The sequence below is a fragment of the Natator depressus genome, chromosome 4 (genome assembly GCF_965152275.1).
Source record: "Natator depressus isolate rNatDep1 chromosome 4, rNatDep2.hap1, whole genome shotgun sequence".
Lineage (NCBI taxonomy): Eukaryota > Metazoa > Chordata > Testudines > Cheloniidae > Natator > Natator depressus.
The window spans coordinates 88,332,660-88,347,786 of NC_134237.1; the positions used below are offsets into that span (position 1 = coordinate 88,332,660).

Below are 15,127 nucleotides of genomic sequence, written 5' to 3' on the forward strand. Positions count from 1 at the left end.
AGTGTGGAATCCTCTTCTTATGAAAAATCAGTAAGAATAAAGTTTTGTTCTAGTTTTCACAGTATTCTAATATTAGTCTGCATGCAAAGGCTATAGTCACAGAATAGTTTTAACACTTTGGTCCCTGTGATTAATATTTTATGGTTTTGCCCTGTGCAAAGCTGGAGTTAGGGAAACTGTTTAATTGGTAATACAACCATGTTTCTACATAAATCAACCCCATCCAGGGGAAAACAACTTTCAAGTGTGAGGCAAAAATATACTTTAGATAGTTAAAAGCTGTCTGTTCTGCATTTTGGAATCACCAAGTCAGCCCTGCTTTCATTAAGTTCACTATGTGACAAAGCACAGGCAGTTTGTTTTGTTTTTTTTTTAAATAAGGTACTGTCTAAGGTCAGTTCAATTCTGCAATACTGTGGCATTAATCCAAATCTCCTAGTTGACACTGCTTGTCACCCTATCCTAAGTGAGCGGAATATTCTTTTAAAAGTTAACACCTCTGTTATTGTCTCAATTTATTTTATAGTGTTCTCATTTTATAGAGTGGACTCATCACAATTTGCTTATCTTTTTATTAGTCTATTTACATATTTCATAGTTGGTTTACTAAACATATATTTATGGATCACAATTTTCCTTCATTTGTTTTTTGGGAGAAGAAAACCTCTTCTAGAATGCCTTCCTTTTCCTTCTCTATTCTTCACCTGATGTCCATTCGGCTCATTTTAGAAGGCCTGGAAATGGCTTTAAAGTACTTTAATTTAGGTACTAGTGAACATGCAATTCTTCTGCACAAAGATAGCAATATACGTATCCAGTTAACTGTAATATGCAAAATACTCTTTCTTTAGCCTCTACTTTAAAATGCACTGTACGTGTTCAGACAAATATAAAATGTAATAAATGCACAAAGCAGAAGTCCATATATTAAGATTCCACGATTGCATCTCTGTGTGTCACTCTGAAGCCAAGAATGTCTGTTGAATCAACATGATGAGATGGAAGCAGCTACAAGAATTGTTGAGAGCTCTTTTTGTTTAGAATATGAACAGGTTCAACTACCACTGGGATTTGTGGTCTCATACCATACAATTTAAGTTCTCAGCCATTTTTGGCCTATTTTAAAAACAAAAACAAAAAAAACCACCACCACATTTTTATGAATTATACCTGTGCAATAGCTCGAGCTTTCAGCTACTTGTTAAATTATACTGTCGTGGGCAAAAATGCATTAAACTGAGTTTAACAAGGTATGCTAATTCATTATAACACTTAAAAAAAAAAAAAACAAGAAATCCTTACCCCATCTAACACCTGCAGCTCTCTGGATAACTTTTCTGCAAAGGCTTCAGCGTTAGAAATGGCATATTCACAACCTTCCATCATTATTTCAATGTCCTGTTCCTCTCTTGCATTTAACTCTTGATACTCATCCACAGCTTCTTCATCTCCTCCTGTTACACTCTGATTTTCTCCACTTGGAACAGATTCTTATAAGGGGAAGGGGGGGAAAGCCACAATGAATTCATTTTTGTAATAAAAAAAATACAGAAAAAAGTGCTACCATTTTAAATGGAGATAGATAATTCAACCTCCTTTAAACAATAGTAATTAGATTAGACTAAAAGACAAGGCCACATCAAATAGAGGAAAGGAAACACACACAATACAATACAAAAACAAACAAGCATGCATGTGGGCTAAGCCCTATATTTACTTCAAAATCTTTTGTAGGGTTTTAGGGATAACAGCCAAAGTTAAACCTTCACACCAAAGAAAGTTTGGAGAATTTCAGTAACATCACAAGACATTCCCAGTTCATTCCTACCCAATTCCACAAGCAAGTCAAGAAGGCCTCATGGTCACTGCTACTGAAGACTGCTCATACAGTTAGCAGACGCAGCCAGGATATTACCTATGTAGACTGCTAGGAGAAGATCACCAACTACAGATGATATCTCCACCTTTATACTAAAACAAATTAGTAGAATTGGAGGCCACTTATGAGTTCAAGAAGCAAGGGGACTCATCTATTATCCACGACGGGAAGTTAGATAAAGGGTAGCAACTGGCAAGACAGTTAATGTCAAGAGATTGTTTCTTTGGCAGGGCCACATCCTACTTTCACAATCCTGAATAATAGGTCTCAAACCTCCCACACTGGCCTTTCCAGCCATTAGGTGCCAAGGTTCAGCTCACAGGTAGATGTAAACAATTCTCCGCAACACATCTCACTGAGTTAAATCCAGTGGAGCCCACCAAGGCAGTTTACTAATTCCAAAATGGTAGCCGCTAACACAAAACCAAATGAGCCCTAATCAGCTGATCTTTTTGAATGAGCAGGGAGAAAATGCACAGATGCTTCCAAATATTTTTCATGAATTTCATGATTTTTAAGCAAATCTCATGGTTTTGGTGCCTGAGTAATGATTTTTGAATGCATGCGGTTGGCGGTGCTGTTTATTGGTAATTACTTTAAATTGAAAGTGCTAACATTTGTCACTCTTGGTAGCAATAATGATTGGAAATTTGTAGAAATGCCGATAGAAAAATTATGACACCCAAATTCTAACTTGATATGCAGATTAATTAGCGCTGAATTAATCCTGAGCTTGAGAATACTTTATGAGCAAGGTTTTCTTTTACAAAATGCCTGAAGTTAAACACCTAAATAAGTGGCCTGATTTTCCAGGGTACTAAGCACCCAACAAATTCCACTGAAGTTGGTGAAAGATGCCGGGTTCTTAGCACTGTCCTTCCACCACCCAAAAATCAAGCCACTTGTTTAGTATTTAGGAGCCAAACCTTAGGCACTCATTTTTGTAAATCTTTCCCTCTGTCTCTAAAATATGCTAAGAGTAATTCACAGAAGAAAAAATTGTTCTATAAATAGAAACTGAATTCACTGAGTAAGAGTAAAATTGATGCTCAACAGAAATTTCCCCACAGGAAAAGGAAACAATGAAGGAAATGAGGATTACACCTAAAGACATTGATTAAAATAATCCAAACAAATATTAGCTGAAATCTGCCACAGGTTTCAGTGTTCTTTTGCTGTCACAGTAGTAAGCTTATGGAAACAGTTTGAAGACAGTGATCAAAAAAGCATACAAGACATTAATATAGTCCCATACACCTTCTATCACACACCTGAAACTTGCTTTCTCTAGCAATTTGAAAAGATATTCAATGAATTATTTCAAGAGAACAAAAGCAACTTAATTACCAAAAAAATCATTACACAAAAGAATAAAGGAAAAGGTGTTACGCACCTTCTGCAACTTTAGGTAGTTCTGGAGAATAAAAAGGTGTGAAAAAAGCAGAGGAAAGGAAGCAAAGATTATTAGCTGGGCAGAGTATGAACATTGTGTGTGTGTTTTTTTAAATGGCAACAAGGTTGAATGTTACAACATCACAAGTTTTGAAAAATTTGAGTTCAACATTAAAAAAGTAGGTTCCCAAGGAGTTTTTCACCTGTAAATACCACTTGAGTCTAATGGCTTGAACTCAAGCGTATCTACACAAGTCATTTTAATTGTTTAATACGAGCATATGACTTTTGCCAATTCTGATTAAATCAATCCATGAAGTGCCATCATTTCACTGCAATTTATACCAGATTCTAGCCATCTAAATGTTTTAGCCTTTTACAGTTTTACTCATATTATGATACAGAATAAGTTTACCCTGTTACATCAAAGACTGCTCAAATAAAATGGATTAGTCACTACATGCAATTAAATCCTACAAAGGTATTTCAAGATTTATACAAAAAAGAGTATTAGATTACCCTGGAATAATCCTAAACAAATGCAAAAAATGAAGTTTACACACATTTGTATAACATAGTAAGATTTATACAACTGCAAAAAGTTCTCCTCCTCTTAGACTTACTATGTAAAACCTTATACATTATCTTTATTGTTTTAGGGAGTTTGTGAATATTGAAATATTCACTAATTATTCTGTGTCTCCAGCATACAGACTGTTTCATTCGTAGAAAATGTCTTGTTCTATTTGTTAGAATAGTGAACCTGCTTTCCCCACAATACATACTTGTTCATTTGAAGCTACCTTTACCAATAGTGTAGTAAATGTGGATAGATATAGTTCCTAGTATTTAAGTCGATTAATTGAATTAGTTAGTATTCCAAAAACAGACCTTGCATTTGCTTTTTATACACTTTAGTGAATATCTTTTACCACGATGGTGTAAAATGGTAAGTTTTGTTTGTTTTAAAATAAACACCATTATTGAATGTTACCTTCCAAAAGCTGGGCACTAACATTTATGAAGTCAATTTTCTTTCTAAGATATCTCTGGTTCAGCTTCCAGATACATGAAATGAAAGTGTTCTTTTCTGCTGTGCTGCTGGCAACCCATTTGTACACTTTGTCGAAATGCAAGTCAAATTCAGGATTTTCCTGCAAAAGACAAGAGAAAACTCATCAGGCTCAACTGGTTTTCCAAATAGTGGAATTACAGTTTCTCCTTTTTAAAAAAGTGGTCTGATGGTGGGACAGATGGAAACTTTACTGCTGTCAACTAGTGGGTGGTGTGCTGAGATAGCAGACATACAAGGGTACTTTGATCATGGAGAGGCTCAGGGACTTCAGGTAAATATTCCAAAATATACTATATGGAGGGAAAAGCATAATTCAAACCTTGAGGTAAAGAGATTACAGATTTGCATGAAGAACAAAACCATTTTCTTGAACTAGATCTGGTGACATTCTCATAGGATATGAAGACTCCTGTGACAGATCTTGGAGATTCATTTACCAGTACTATCTGCCCAACATGGTGCAACCAAAATGACCTACGCCTTGTCCTGTCTTATCTTTCTGACCACCAGAAGCAGCAATGGAACCAGCAGGAAGGCATACAGTTGATCTTTGCCCCAATACAATCGGAACGCATCTGTTACTGCATCTTGAGCAGAACTATGGACATTTTCTGCGTTTTAGAGCTTTGTAGTCGCTCCCATCACTGTAGGATTTGAGCACTGGTGGATAGAGAACCAATGAGCTGCATTTATAAAAAATTGCAAGATAGGGTTTTAGTTTTTGATGTAATAAGTCACTTACAAAAAGTAAACAATTTCAATTTTATTATTACATTTATCTTGTTGCACCCACCAATGAGAACGCTGCCTTGATTACACTGGATTAAAAGCTTCCTTTCATTAGCCACTTATATATCCAGCATCAGCTGTACTGAACATAGCCTGATTTAAACTTCATAGTCTAAGCACTTTAGAATACCCACCTTTCCTCCAGTGAAAGTTTCACATCCTCTTAACGCTATACATTCTTGCAAATTAGACTAGCATTTACTGTGACATATTACTTGTATTGCTGCTAATGTTTCTCCTACAAGCAATTGGCACATGAAACTGGACATGATGGGAAATGAAATCTTCATTAGGACTATTTCCCACAAAGCACTATAAAAGAATCTCAGTTGCCTCGTCAGTATCAGCTGCTAAGTGTGATGATTAATGATACATTATAAAAAGTGTGCATGCACACACAATTTTACGGGTGGTGTGCATTATAGATGATGTGCGATGTGAAAGGAAAGGGTCCTGTGAAAAAAATAGTGTGTGATCCTGTAATTAAAACTATTGTAATAATGCATTCCCACAAGGGAGCTGAATTAAATTAAAGGTGCACAGGCAATGTTAATTCTGGCTTTTCTTAACTTTTGAGTGCTTGACTTTGCAACCATAGTTTTTATAAGCTATTTATAAATAGCTTAAAAATAGGACATACATAGAGAACACACACACTTCAGAGACATATTAGCTTACACGGAGTAAAGTCACTTGCTCTGAAAGAAAAGCCTTGATAGAAACAATACTTTTAAAGGAACCCTGACCCATAAGGAAGTTATTTCCCTAAATTAAATGTAGATTTTCTTTTTAATTCATAGAATCATAGAATATCAGGGTTGGAAGGGACCTCAGGAGGTCACCTAGTCCAACCCCCTGCTCAAAGCAGGACCAATCCCCAATTAAATCATCCCAGCCAGGGCTTTGTCAAGCCTGACCTTAAAAACTTCTAAGGAAGGAGATTCTACCACCTCCCTAGGTAACGCATTCCAGTGTTTCACCACCCTCCTAGTGAAAAAGTTTTTCCTAATATCCAACCGAAATCTCCCCAACTGCAACTTGAGACCATTACTCCTTGTCCTGTCATCTTCTACCACTGAGAATAGTCTAGAACCATCCTCTCTGGAACCACCTCTCAGGTAGTTGAAAGCAGCTATCAAATCCCCCCTCATTCTTCTCTTCTGCAGACTAAACAATCCCTCAGCCTCTCCTCATAAGTCATGTGTTCCAGATCCCTAATCATTTTTGTTGCCCTTCGCTGGACTCTCTCCAATTTATCCACATCCTTCTTGTAGTGTGGGGCCCAAAACTGGACACAGTACTCCAGATGAGGCCTCACCAATGTCGAATAGAGGGGAACGATCACGTCCCTCGATCTGCTCGCTATGCCCCTACTTATACATCCCAAAATGCCATTGGCCTTCTTGGCAACAAGGGCACACTGCTGACTCATATCCAGCTTCTCGTCCACTGTAACCCCTAGGTCCTTTTCCGCAGAACTGCTGCCTAGCCATTCGGTCCCTAGTCTGTAGCTGTGCATTGGGTTCTTCCGTCCTAAGTGCAGGACCCTGCATTTATCCTTATTGAACCTCATCAGGTTTCTTTTGGCCCAATCCTTCAATTTGTCCAGGTCCCTCTGTATCCTATCTCTGCCCTCCAGCGTATCTACCACTCCTCCCAGTTTAGTATCATCCGCAAATTTGCTAAGAGTGCAATCCACACCATCCTCCAGATCATTTATGAAGATATTGAACAAAACCGGCCCCAGGACCGACCCCTGGGACACTCCACTTGACACCGGCTGCCAACTAGACATGGAGCCATTGATCACTACCCGTTGAGCCCGACAATCTAGCCAACTTTCTACCCACCTTATAGTACATTCATCCAGCCCATACTTCTTTAACTTGCTGACAAGAATACTGTGGGAGACAGTGTCAAAAGCTTTGCTAAAGTCAAGAAACAATACATCCACTGCTTTCCCTTCATCCACAGAATCAGTAATCTCATCATAGAAGGCGATTAGATTAGTCAGGCATGACCTTCCCTTGGTGAATCCATGCTGACTGTTCCTGATCACTTCACTCTCGTCTAAGTGCTTCAGGATTGATTCCTTGAGGACCTGCTCCATGATTTTTCCGGGGACTGAGGTGAGGCTGACCGGCCTGTAGTTCCCAGGATCCTCCTTCTTCCCTTTTTTAAAGATTGGCACTACATTAGCCTTTTTCCAGTCATCTGGGACTTCCCCCGTTCGCCACGAGTTTTCAAAGATAATGGCCAATGGCTCTGCAATCACATCCACCAATTCCTTTAGCACTCTCGGATGCAACTCGTCCGGCCCCATGGACTTGTGCACGTCCAGCTTTTCTAAATAGTCCCTAACCACCTCTTTCTCCACAGAGGGCTGGACATCTACTCCCCATGTTGCGATGCCCAGCGCAGCAGTCTGGGAGCTGTCCTTGTTAGTGAAGACAGGCAAAAAAAGCATTGAGCACATTAGCTTTTTCCACATCCTCTGTCACTAGGTTGCCTCCCTCATTCAGTAAGGGGCCCACACTTTCCTTGGCTTTCTTCTTGTTGCCAACATACCTGAAGAAACCCTTCTTGTTACTCTTGACATCTCTTGCTAGCTGCAGCTCCAGGTGCGATTTGGCCCTCCTGATTTCATTCCTACATGCCCGAGCAATATTTTTATACTCTTCCCTGGTCGTATGTCCAACCTTCCACTTCTTGTAAGCTTCTTTTTTGTGTTTAAGATCCGCTAGGATTTCACCATTAAGCCAAGCTGGTCGCCTGCCATATTTACTATTCTTTCGACTCATCGGGATGGTTTGTCCCTGTAACCTCAACAGGGATTCCTTGAAATACAGCCAGCTCTCCTGGACTCCTTTCCCCTTCATGTTAGTCCCCCAGGGGATCTTACCCATCTGCTCCCTGAGGGAGTCAAAGTCTGCTTTCCTGAAGTCCAGGGTCCGTATCCTGCTGTTTACCTTTCTTCCCTGTGTCAGGATCCTGAACTCGACCATCTCATGGTCACTGCCTCCCAGATTCCCATCCACTTTTGCTTCCCCCACTAATTCTTCCCTGTTTGTGAGCAGGAGGTCAAGAAAAGCTCCCCCCCAGTTGGCTCGTCTAGCACTTGCACCAGGAAATTGTCCCCTATGCTTTCCAAAAACTTCCTGGATTGTCTATGCACCGCTGTATTGCTCTCCCAGCAAATATCAGGAAAACTGAAGTCACCCATGAGAACCAGGGCATGCGATCTGGTAACTTCTGCGAGTTGCCGGAAGAAAGCCTCATCCACCTCATCCCCCTGATCCGGTGGTCTATAGCAGACTCCCACCACTACATCACTCTTGTTGCTCACACTTCTAAACTTAATCCAGAGACACTCAGGTTTTTCTGCAGTTTCGTACCAGAGCTCTGAGCAGTCATACTGCTCCCTTACATACAGTGCTACTCCCCCACCTTTTCTGCCCTGCCTGTCCTTCCTGAACAGTTTATAACCATCCATGACAGTACTCCAGTCATGTGAGTTATCCCACCAAGTCTCTGTTATTCCAATCACGTCATAATTCCCTGACATCACCAGGACCTCCAGTTCTCCCTGCTTGTTTCCAAGGCTTTGTGCATTCGTATATAAGCACTTAAGAGAACCTGCTGATCGCCCCTCGTTCTCAGTATGAGGCAGGAGCCCTCCCCTCACAGACGTTCCTGCCTGTGCTTCCTCCCGGTATCCCATTTTCCCACTTACCTCAGGGCTTTGGTCTCCTTCCCCCGGTGAACCTAGTTTAAAGCCCTCCTTACTAGGTTAGCCAGCCTGCTCGCAAAGATGCTCTTCCCTCTCTTCGTAAGATGGAGCCCGTCTCTGCCCAGCACTCCTCCTTCATGGAACACCATCCCATGGTCAAAGAATCCAAAGCCTTCTCTCCGACACCACCTGCGTAGCCATTCGTTGACTTCCACGATTCGACGGTCCCTGCCCTGGCCTTTTCCTTCCACGGGGAGGATGGACGAGAACACCACTTGCGCCTCAAACTCCTTTATCCTTCTTCCCAGAGCCACGTAGTCCGCAGTGATCCGCTCAAGGTCATTCTTGGCAGTATCATTGGTGCCACGTGGAGAAGCAGGAAGGGGTAGCGATCCGAGGGCTTGATGAGTCTCGGCAGTCTCTCCGTCACATCGCGAATCTTAGCCCCTGGCAAGCAGCAGACTTCTCGGTTTTCCCGGTCAGGGCGGCAGATAGATGACTCAGTCCCATTGTACTCTTCTTAAAAGTTACAACCAACATGTGTGTTAAACATATATTACAGGAGTAATAAAGTTAAGTGTATTCACCCTACTCTTGATGGAAATCTTCTACAAGCCGGTTAATCTAAATAACTTTTTTGATTATTCATATATAATGCCAATACGCAGAACATTAAAGGGAAGAAAGAATGAGTAACATGTGGGCTGGTCTACACTACCACTTCAGTCGATGTATTTACGTCGCTCAGGGGTGTGAAAAAAGACAACCCCCTGAGCGACAGAAGTTACGTTGACTTAAGCGCTGTCCACACCTGCACTACGTTGGCAGGAGGCATTCTCCCATCAACATAGCTTCCGCCTTTTGCAGAGGTGGAGTAATTATGCCAACGGAAGAGCGCTGTCCTGTCAGCAGAGCGCACCTTCACCAGATGCACCACAGCGGTGCAGCTGTGCCGATGTAGTGCTCTAATGTAGACCTGCCCTGCATTTTGTCCCCACCACTCCCATCTCCAGTTACACACCAAGTTCTGAGGTATGAAATACTTAACAGAAAGGAGGAAAAGTTACCTTCTACAGAACAGAGATGATTTTCCAGGGCCAAAACCAAGTTACTGTTGTGGGCATGCATAATCTAGGATTTATGAAGAGGCAAAATACCTCAGGGCCATATACTTTTCAACAGATGGGTTAATGTTCTCATTTCTTGGGGATGGTTTACAAAAATGTATCTTATTACCATGTACATTTGTTTTAGACAGCTCTATCTAGGTTCTTATATATTGCTCATCACCACGGTTTCAAAGTGCCTTCTGGTACAAGCATTACTTAAAATCTAGCATGAATTATATATCAGCAGTAATGCTTTCATTCTACAAAGGTAGTCCATTTCAAGGGGGACCTGAATTTGGAGGAGTAAAGATTTTATACAGCACTCAAATTGGGGAAAACAAGTGGTATTCTCTCACAAGTTCTTGCATACAAGCCAAGCTCTATCTATCTATCTGAGATGTCTCTGACAGACTATGTAGAATAGATATTGAGAATACTATCACATGGCTCTGCTGGCTCCTCAGGCTTAGCTCCCCCTCACTGGAGTTCAGATACACCCTTGGGCAAGGCAGATTAGGGCACAGGCAAAATGGACAGATGGCTGCCATCCCAGCTCCCAACCCTCATGTGACGTTAGAATCTAAACTTTGTGTAGCTCACAGTTAAGAAGTTAACTTGGACTCGACAGAGCTCTGAATGAAAAACTTTTAAAGTCTCTATATAGTTAGGGAGACACATTCTAAACACAGGTCACACAAGCATGAATAAATACATACTTTAACAGCATCTTTGGCATCAACAACAGCAAGATCTCGAAGTGTCCATGCTGTCTGTCTTTTGTAGAAATCGCCCTTATCAGATTTCTTCACCTTGACCACATTTACTTGCACTGGACGTTCTGTTGTCACTGTTAAGTACAGAATTACTTTCAGCAAAGAGTAGGGGCTATTTTAACCAGTAGTAATGTCAACTTCTTGTCTACATTTGCATCTGTGATTCTGAACAGATTTTCCCCTTCAGACAGTTAGCTTAAAGTCTCTATGTGTTGTAAAGGGATCCCTCCAGACACAGGCTTCATTTTTTATCTCAGACACAGATATGTATCACTGCATAACTTCTAAAATCAGCTACAGTGCGACGTAGGCATTTGTTTTCTTATAGTAGCCCTAAAATAAAGTGATGAGTTTAAAGAGCAAAGCTGCATCTATAATGTAAAACAGAACCAAGGACTGACACAACCAAAATTAAACCCCCCACAAATATGGGCCTGACATAATATATTATTATTAATTATTAATTTGTATTATCATAGCACCTATGAGCCCCAGTTATGGACCAGGACCTCATTGCACTATGTGCTCTACAAATACAGACCAAAAAGATAGTCCCTGCCCTATAGAGCTTACAACATAGGTAGCCCAATCAGTATCCACAGTTACATTATCGCAGGATTGGGGTGGAACAGTTAAAAAATAAATAAATCACTGAAGAATCAGGTTTGAATATAAAATTTCCCTCTCTGGTTAGGGTTATTATGTGGTGGGGGTGGTTTGGTTTTTGTTTGCAAGGGTTCTGGGTTAGGCCAAATTGACACTAATTTGCCAGAAGTCTCTACTACTTGGAAGGCCTGCAACTAAACTCAGATACAAAGGACTAAAATAGCATTACTGGCTGGGAATGATTTAAGTTCAGCATAGCTGTTTAGGCTCAACACCTTAAATAATGCTGGTTACTTTCAAAGGGATGGGAGAGGGGCTGGGGTGTACTGATTAGAAGCTGGGGCAGGGAGCTCCAGGGAAATGTGAGTGCTATCTTGTTGTGCTTTAAAGCACTCACATTTCCCCGGAGCTCCCTGCCCCAGCTTCTAATCAGTACACCCCAGCCCCTCTCCCTTCCCTTTGAAAGTAACCAGCATTATTTAAGGTGTTGAGCCTAAACAGCTATGCTGAACTTAAATCATTCCCAGCCAGTAATGCTATTCTTACCTACCTCTAAACTAGGGATTTAGGGAATTAAATCCTAAACCCTCAGGTCACTGGCTGGCTTGACAAGCTCTCCTTCTAAGAAGATGCCTGGAGCAGGGTCCAGCAGGGCTTTAATACTAAAGCTTTTTTTGTTATGAAAACATGACTAATTTATTTTCACTCTAAACCCTAACTGATTCCATCCATTTATAATAAATGGAAGTACATGTTCTCTATATAGGAAAGGAACAGGCTGAACATGAAAAGCAGTTGCCACTTAAAGAAATTAAATATAAATATTCATTTTACTATACTTAAAGTGAAAAATACTCAAAGACAATGAAAAGAAATACTTTGCTGTCTCTCTCAATCAACATGCATACCTGTGGCACACAAAAAGCAGTTTCTCTTCTTTTTGCCTGCTTTGCACACATTCACAATGCTCAATAAACGTTCATCATTTGGAGTGAAAATATCCCTCTGTAAGGCATGCTTGATTGCAGTCATTTTCTCTCAGCTGAAAAACAGGTTTAAAAAAGTCATTCTGAGTACAATATAATGTTCAAGCACATTTATGAACTGGTTAAATACTGAGAACAGCAGTTATTTTCTTGATAGTAACTGTGGTTCTTCAAGAGGTTGTCATCTATGTGGATCCCCTCTATGTGTGCAAGCGCCTCATCAGAATTTTTGAACAGTGCTGCCCATTAAGCCATGTCTGCACTATGCATGTCCTTGTGCCCCCACCTACCAAGGGCATAAAGGCAGAGCTGCCTCAGCTGTCCCTCAGTTCCCTCACTAATTCAGAATCCCAGGTACAGGGGGTGCCGAAAAAGTGGGGAAGGAGGATGACTCATTAGATGAATGAAAAGATCTCAAAGAACAGTAGCCATTATAAAAGGTAAGTAACCATTCTCTCTTTGAGTATTTATCTTGAAAGTAATAAACAGTGCCCCATTTGAAAGGTGAGATTGAAGAGATTCCTAACTACTACTAAACAGTGACTGTAAATATACCCCTACCACATTTGGCATCTGATCTTACAGCCAGGTCAAGGGCATAGGATTTAACAAAAGGGGATTACTCCACATAGTCTTGCTGATCTCAGATATGGGGAATATTTCTAAAGCATGCAGAGGAGGCAGCCTGTGATCTCCGATTGCTGGTACACCTCTCCCTACAAACACGATTGAAATACACTGGATAATACATTTAGGTATGCTCTTGGAAAAAAATGGCCTGCCCCTTTGAAATGCTACTTATGGCAGCAGAATGTCTGTCTAAAGGGCTTTGTTCTATCAAAACATAACAAGTCCCTTGAAACTTCCAAGGTGTGGAGGGTTTTCTTTCCATGGAGAAGAATGAGATTTCAGAAAGAAAAAGAGATTAATAGATTATTCGTAAAATTGTGTCAGATTTGGGATGAGGTCTCAACACCACCTTATCTCTGTGAAACATTGTGTGAGGGTTAGTGATGACAGCTTGTTAGTTTGCTGAGCCTTCTAGAGAATAAAGTGGTGTAAAGAATTGAGAGAGGCTTAAAGAGGGGGCTCCATGAGTTTGTAAGGAAAATAAAGTAACCCCTTTAAAAATCTGGATACAATGGAGAGAAAACTATGTTTGAATCAGCTATGTGTAGGGTAGGCACGCCAAATTCACTGCAAGGTATACCTTAATGGAATTAAATGCAGAATATAATCAAGGATTATAGATATGGAGACCTTCAATGTGTCAAGGTTGCACTTAGCTGCCCAAACTGAAAATCTTTTCTATTTAGAGAAATAAGTTTTCCTCATGGAGAGCTTCCTGCTTTTCAGTAGGATTTCTTGAACTTGTAGCAAACTGTCAGTAGCATTCAACCAGCCAACATCCAGTCTGTCAGATGCAACAATTTTGGTTCTGGGTGAAGTATCTGACCTTGGGTCTGAGATACTAGTCTGGAGGTGCTATTACAGACTAAATAGAGATCCCAAGGAGATCTAGTAACCAGAATTATCTTAACCAATATGGAGCTACCAGGATCAGCATGGCTGCATCCTCTCTGATTTGCCATACTGGCCTGGGTATCAGGGCAAACGGCAGAAATCCATACAAGACCTTGATGCCATGGTACAAAGAAGGATCCTGGGCTCATGCTTCCCTTGGACAAGCCTAGACAGTGCGTGTTCTCTTTTGTGGCAAACAGGTATATAATGGGATTTCCCCCACTGGTGAAATATTGATATGATAGTGGAGCTCTTCAGAGACCACATATGGTTGGTAACAGATTGTCTACTTAGGAAGTCTGCTTGATAGTTGCTGACACCTGGAAGATGCAGAGCAGCTAAGGGTTATCCCATTTTGTCAGTACCACATTCATAACTTGATTGCCTCCTGGCAAAGGAGTAATCAATAGGCAACTCCTTGATTTTTAACACATCTGTAACGTATTACATAGTCTGAAAACCTACATGGTGAAATTCTTTGGAACAGGTAGGAATGCTATGCAAGTTTGATTGCTCATAATTCTAGAAGGTTTATATGTTTATTCACATCCTTTTGGGACCAAATTCCTTGTATCTAAAAAGTGATCAATGTCTTTGTAGGACATCAATTCCCTTTAAGGAATTATGTTTGTTTTATCGATTGTTCGAAAAGGGACAACTTCAACCGAGTACCCCTGGATTTTCTTCTCCTGGTCCAAAGAGAACGGCACACCGAGCAGTGGTGTGACACCCAGCTGTCACCAAGACAAAAACAGCGGCAGCTAAGGCAACATGTAAGCAGACCGAGTTTGTTCAGGGTGGGCATAGTTTGAAGTCCATGGGCTTTGAATCTCCATTTTAGGCTTGAAGCACTGGCGGAAAGAACAAGGCAAAAACAGATTTAAAAAAAAAAAAAACTTTTTTGAGGGGGGAATAAAATTAAAAAGGGAAGTTGTTGGTAATTAACACTAGCTAACTGGAAGAGAGAGAATTCTGTTAAGACCACTAAGGGTGGTCACTGCTTGTTCCATCTTGTTGCCACAGGTGGTACACGGAACTGAGGGAGGGTTTCAGCCACTCTGCCCTGTACGCTCTCGGATGATGGGGCATGAGGGCATACAGAGTGCAGGCCTGGCTCAAGGTACACCCCTTTTCAAAAATTCCAATTTTGCGCACGAGGTGCATGCACACTTAGATAAGGATCCACATGGATACCTACTCAAAAGAACAGACATTTTAGTTTTTTGTCTAATTCTCCTGACCAAGGAAAGGACTTCAGTTTCCC

The 15,127-nt window shown here is 40.8% G+C and overlaps 1 protein-coding gene across 8 annotated transcripts in view; it reads right to left on the reverse strand.

The window, feature by feature from the left end:
- Positions 1 to 15,127, reverse strand: part of EXOC1 (exocyst complex component 1) — a 63,218-nt gene that overhangs the window by 43,109 nt on the left and 4,982 nt on the right. For 5 of the 8 annotated variants that reach the window (XM_074951373.1, XM_074951375.1, XM_074951372.1 and 2 more), the window contains exons 2-6: positions 12,262 to 12,395; positions 10,691 to 10,821; positions 4,266 to 4,425; positions 3,273 to 3,293; positions 1,303 to 1,490 (exon numbers count right to left, since the gene is read on the reverse strand). In XM_074951373.1, the coding sequence (XP_074807474.1) occupies positions 1,303 to 1,490; positions 3,273 to 3,293; positions 4,266 to 4,425; positions 10,691 to 10,821; positions 12,262 to 12,385 (624 nt within the window). In that variant the 5' untranslated portion in view covers positions 12,386 to 12,395. The remainder of the gene's footprint in view (positions 1 to 1,302; positions 1,491 to 3,272; positions 3,294 to 4,265; positions 4,426 to 10,690; positions 10,822 to 12,261; positions 12,396 to 15,127) is intronic. The other 3 variants (XM_074951374.1, XM_074951380.1, XM_074951378.1) reach the window with 1 other exon arrangement.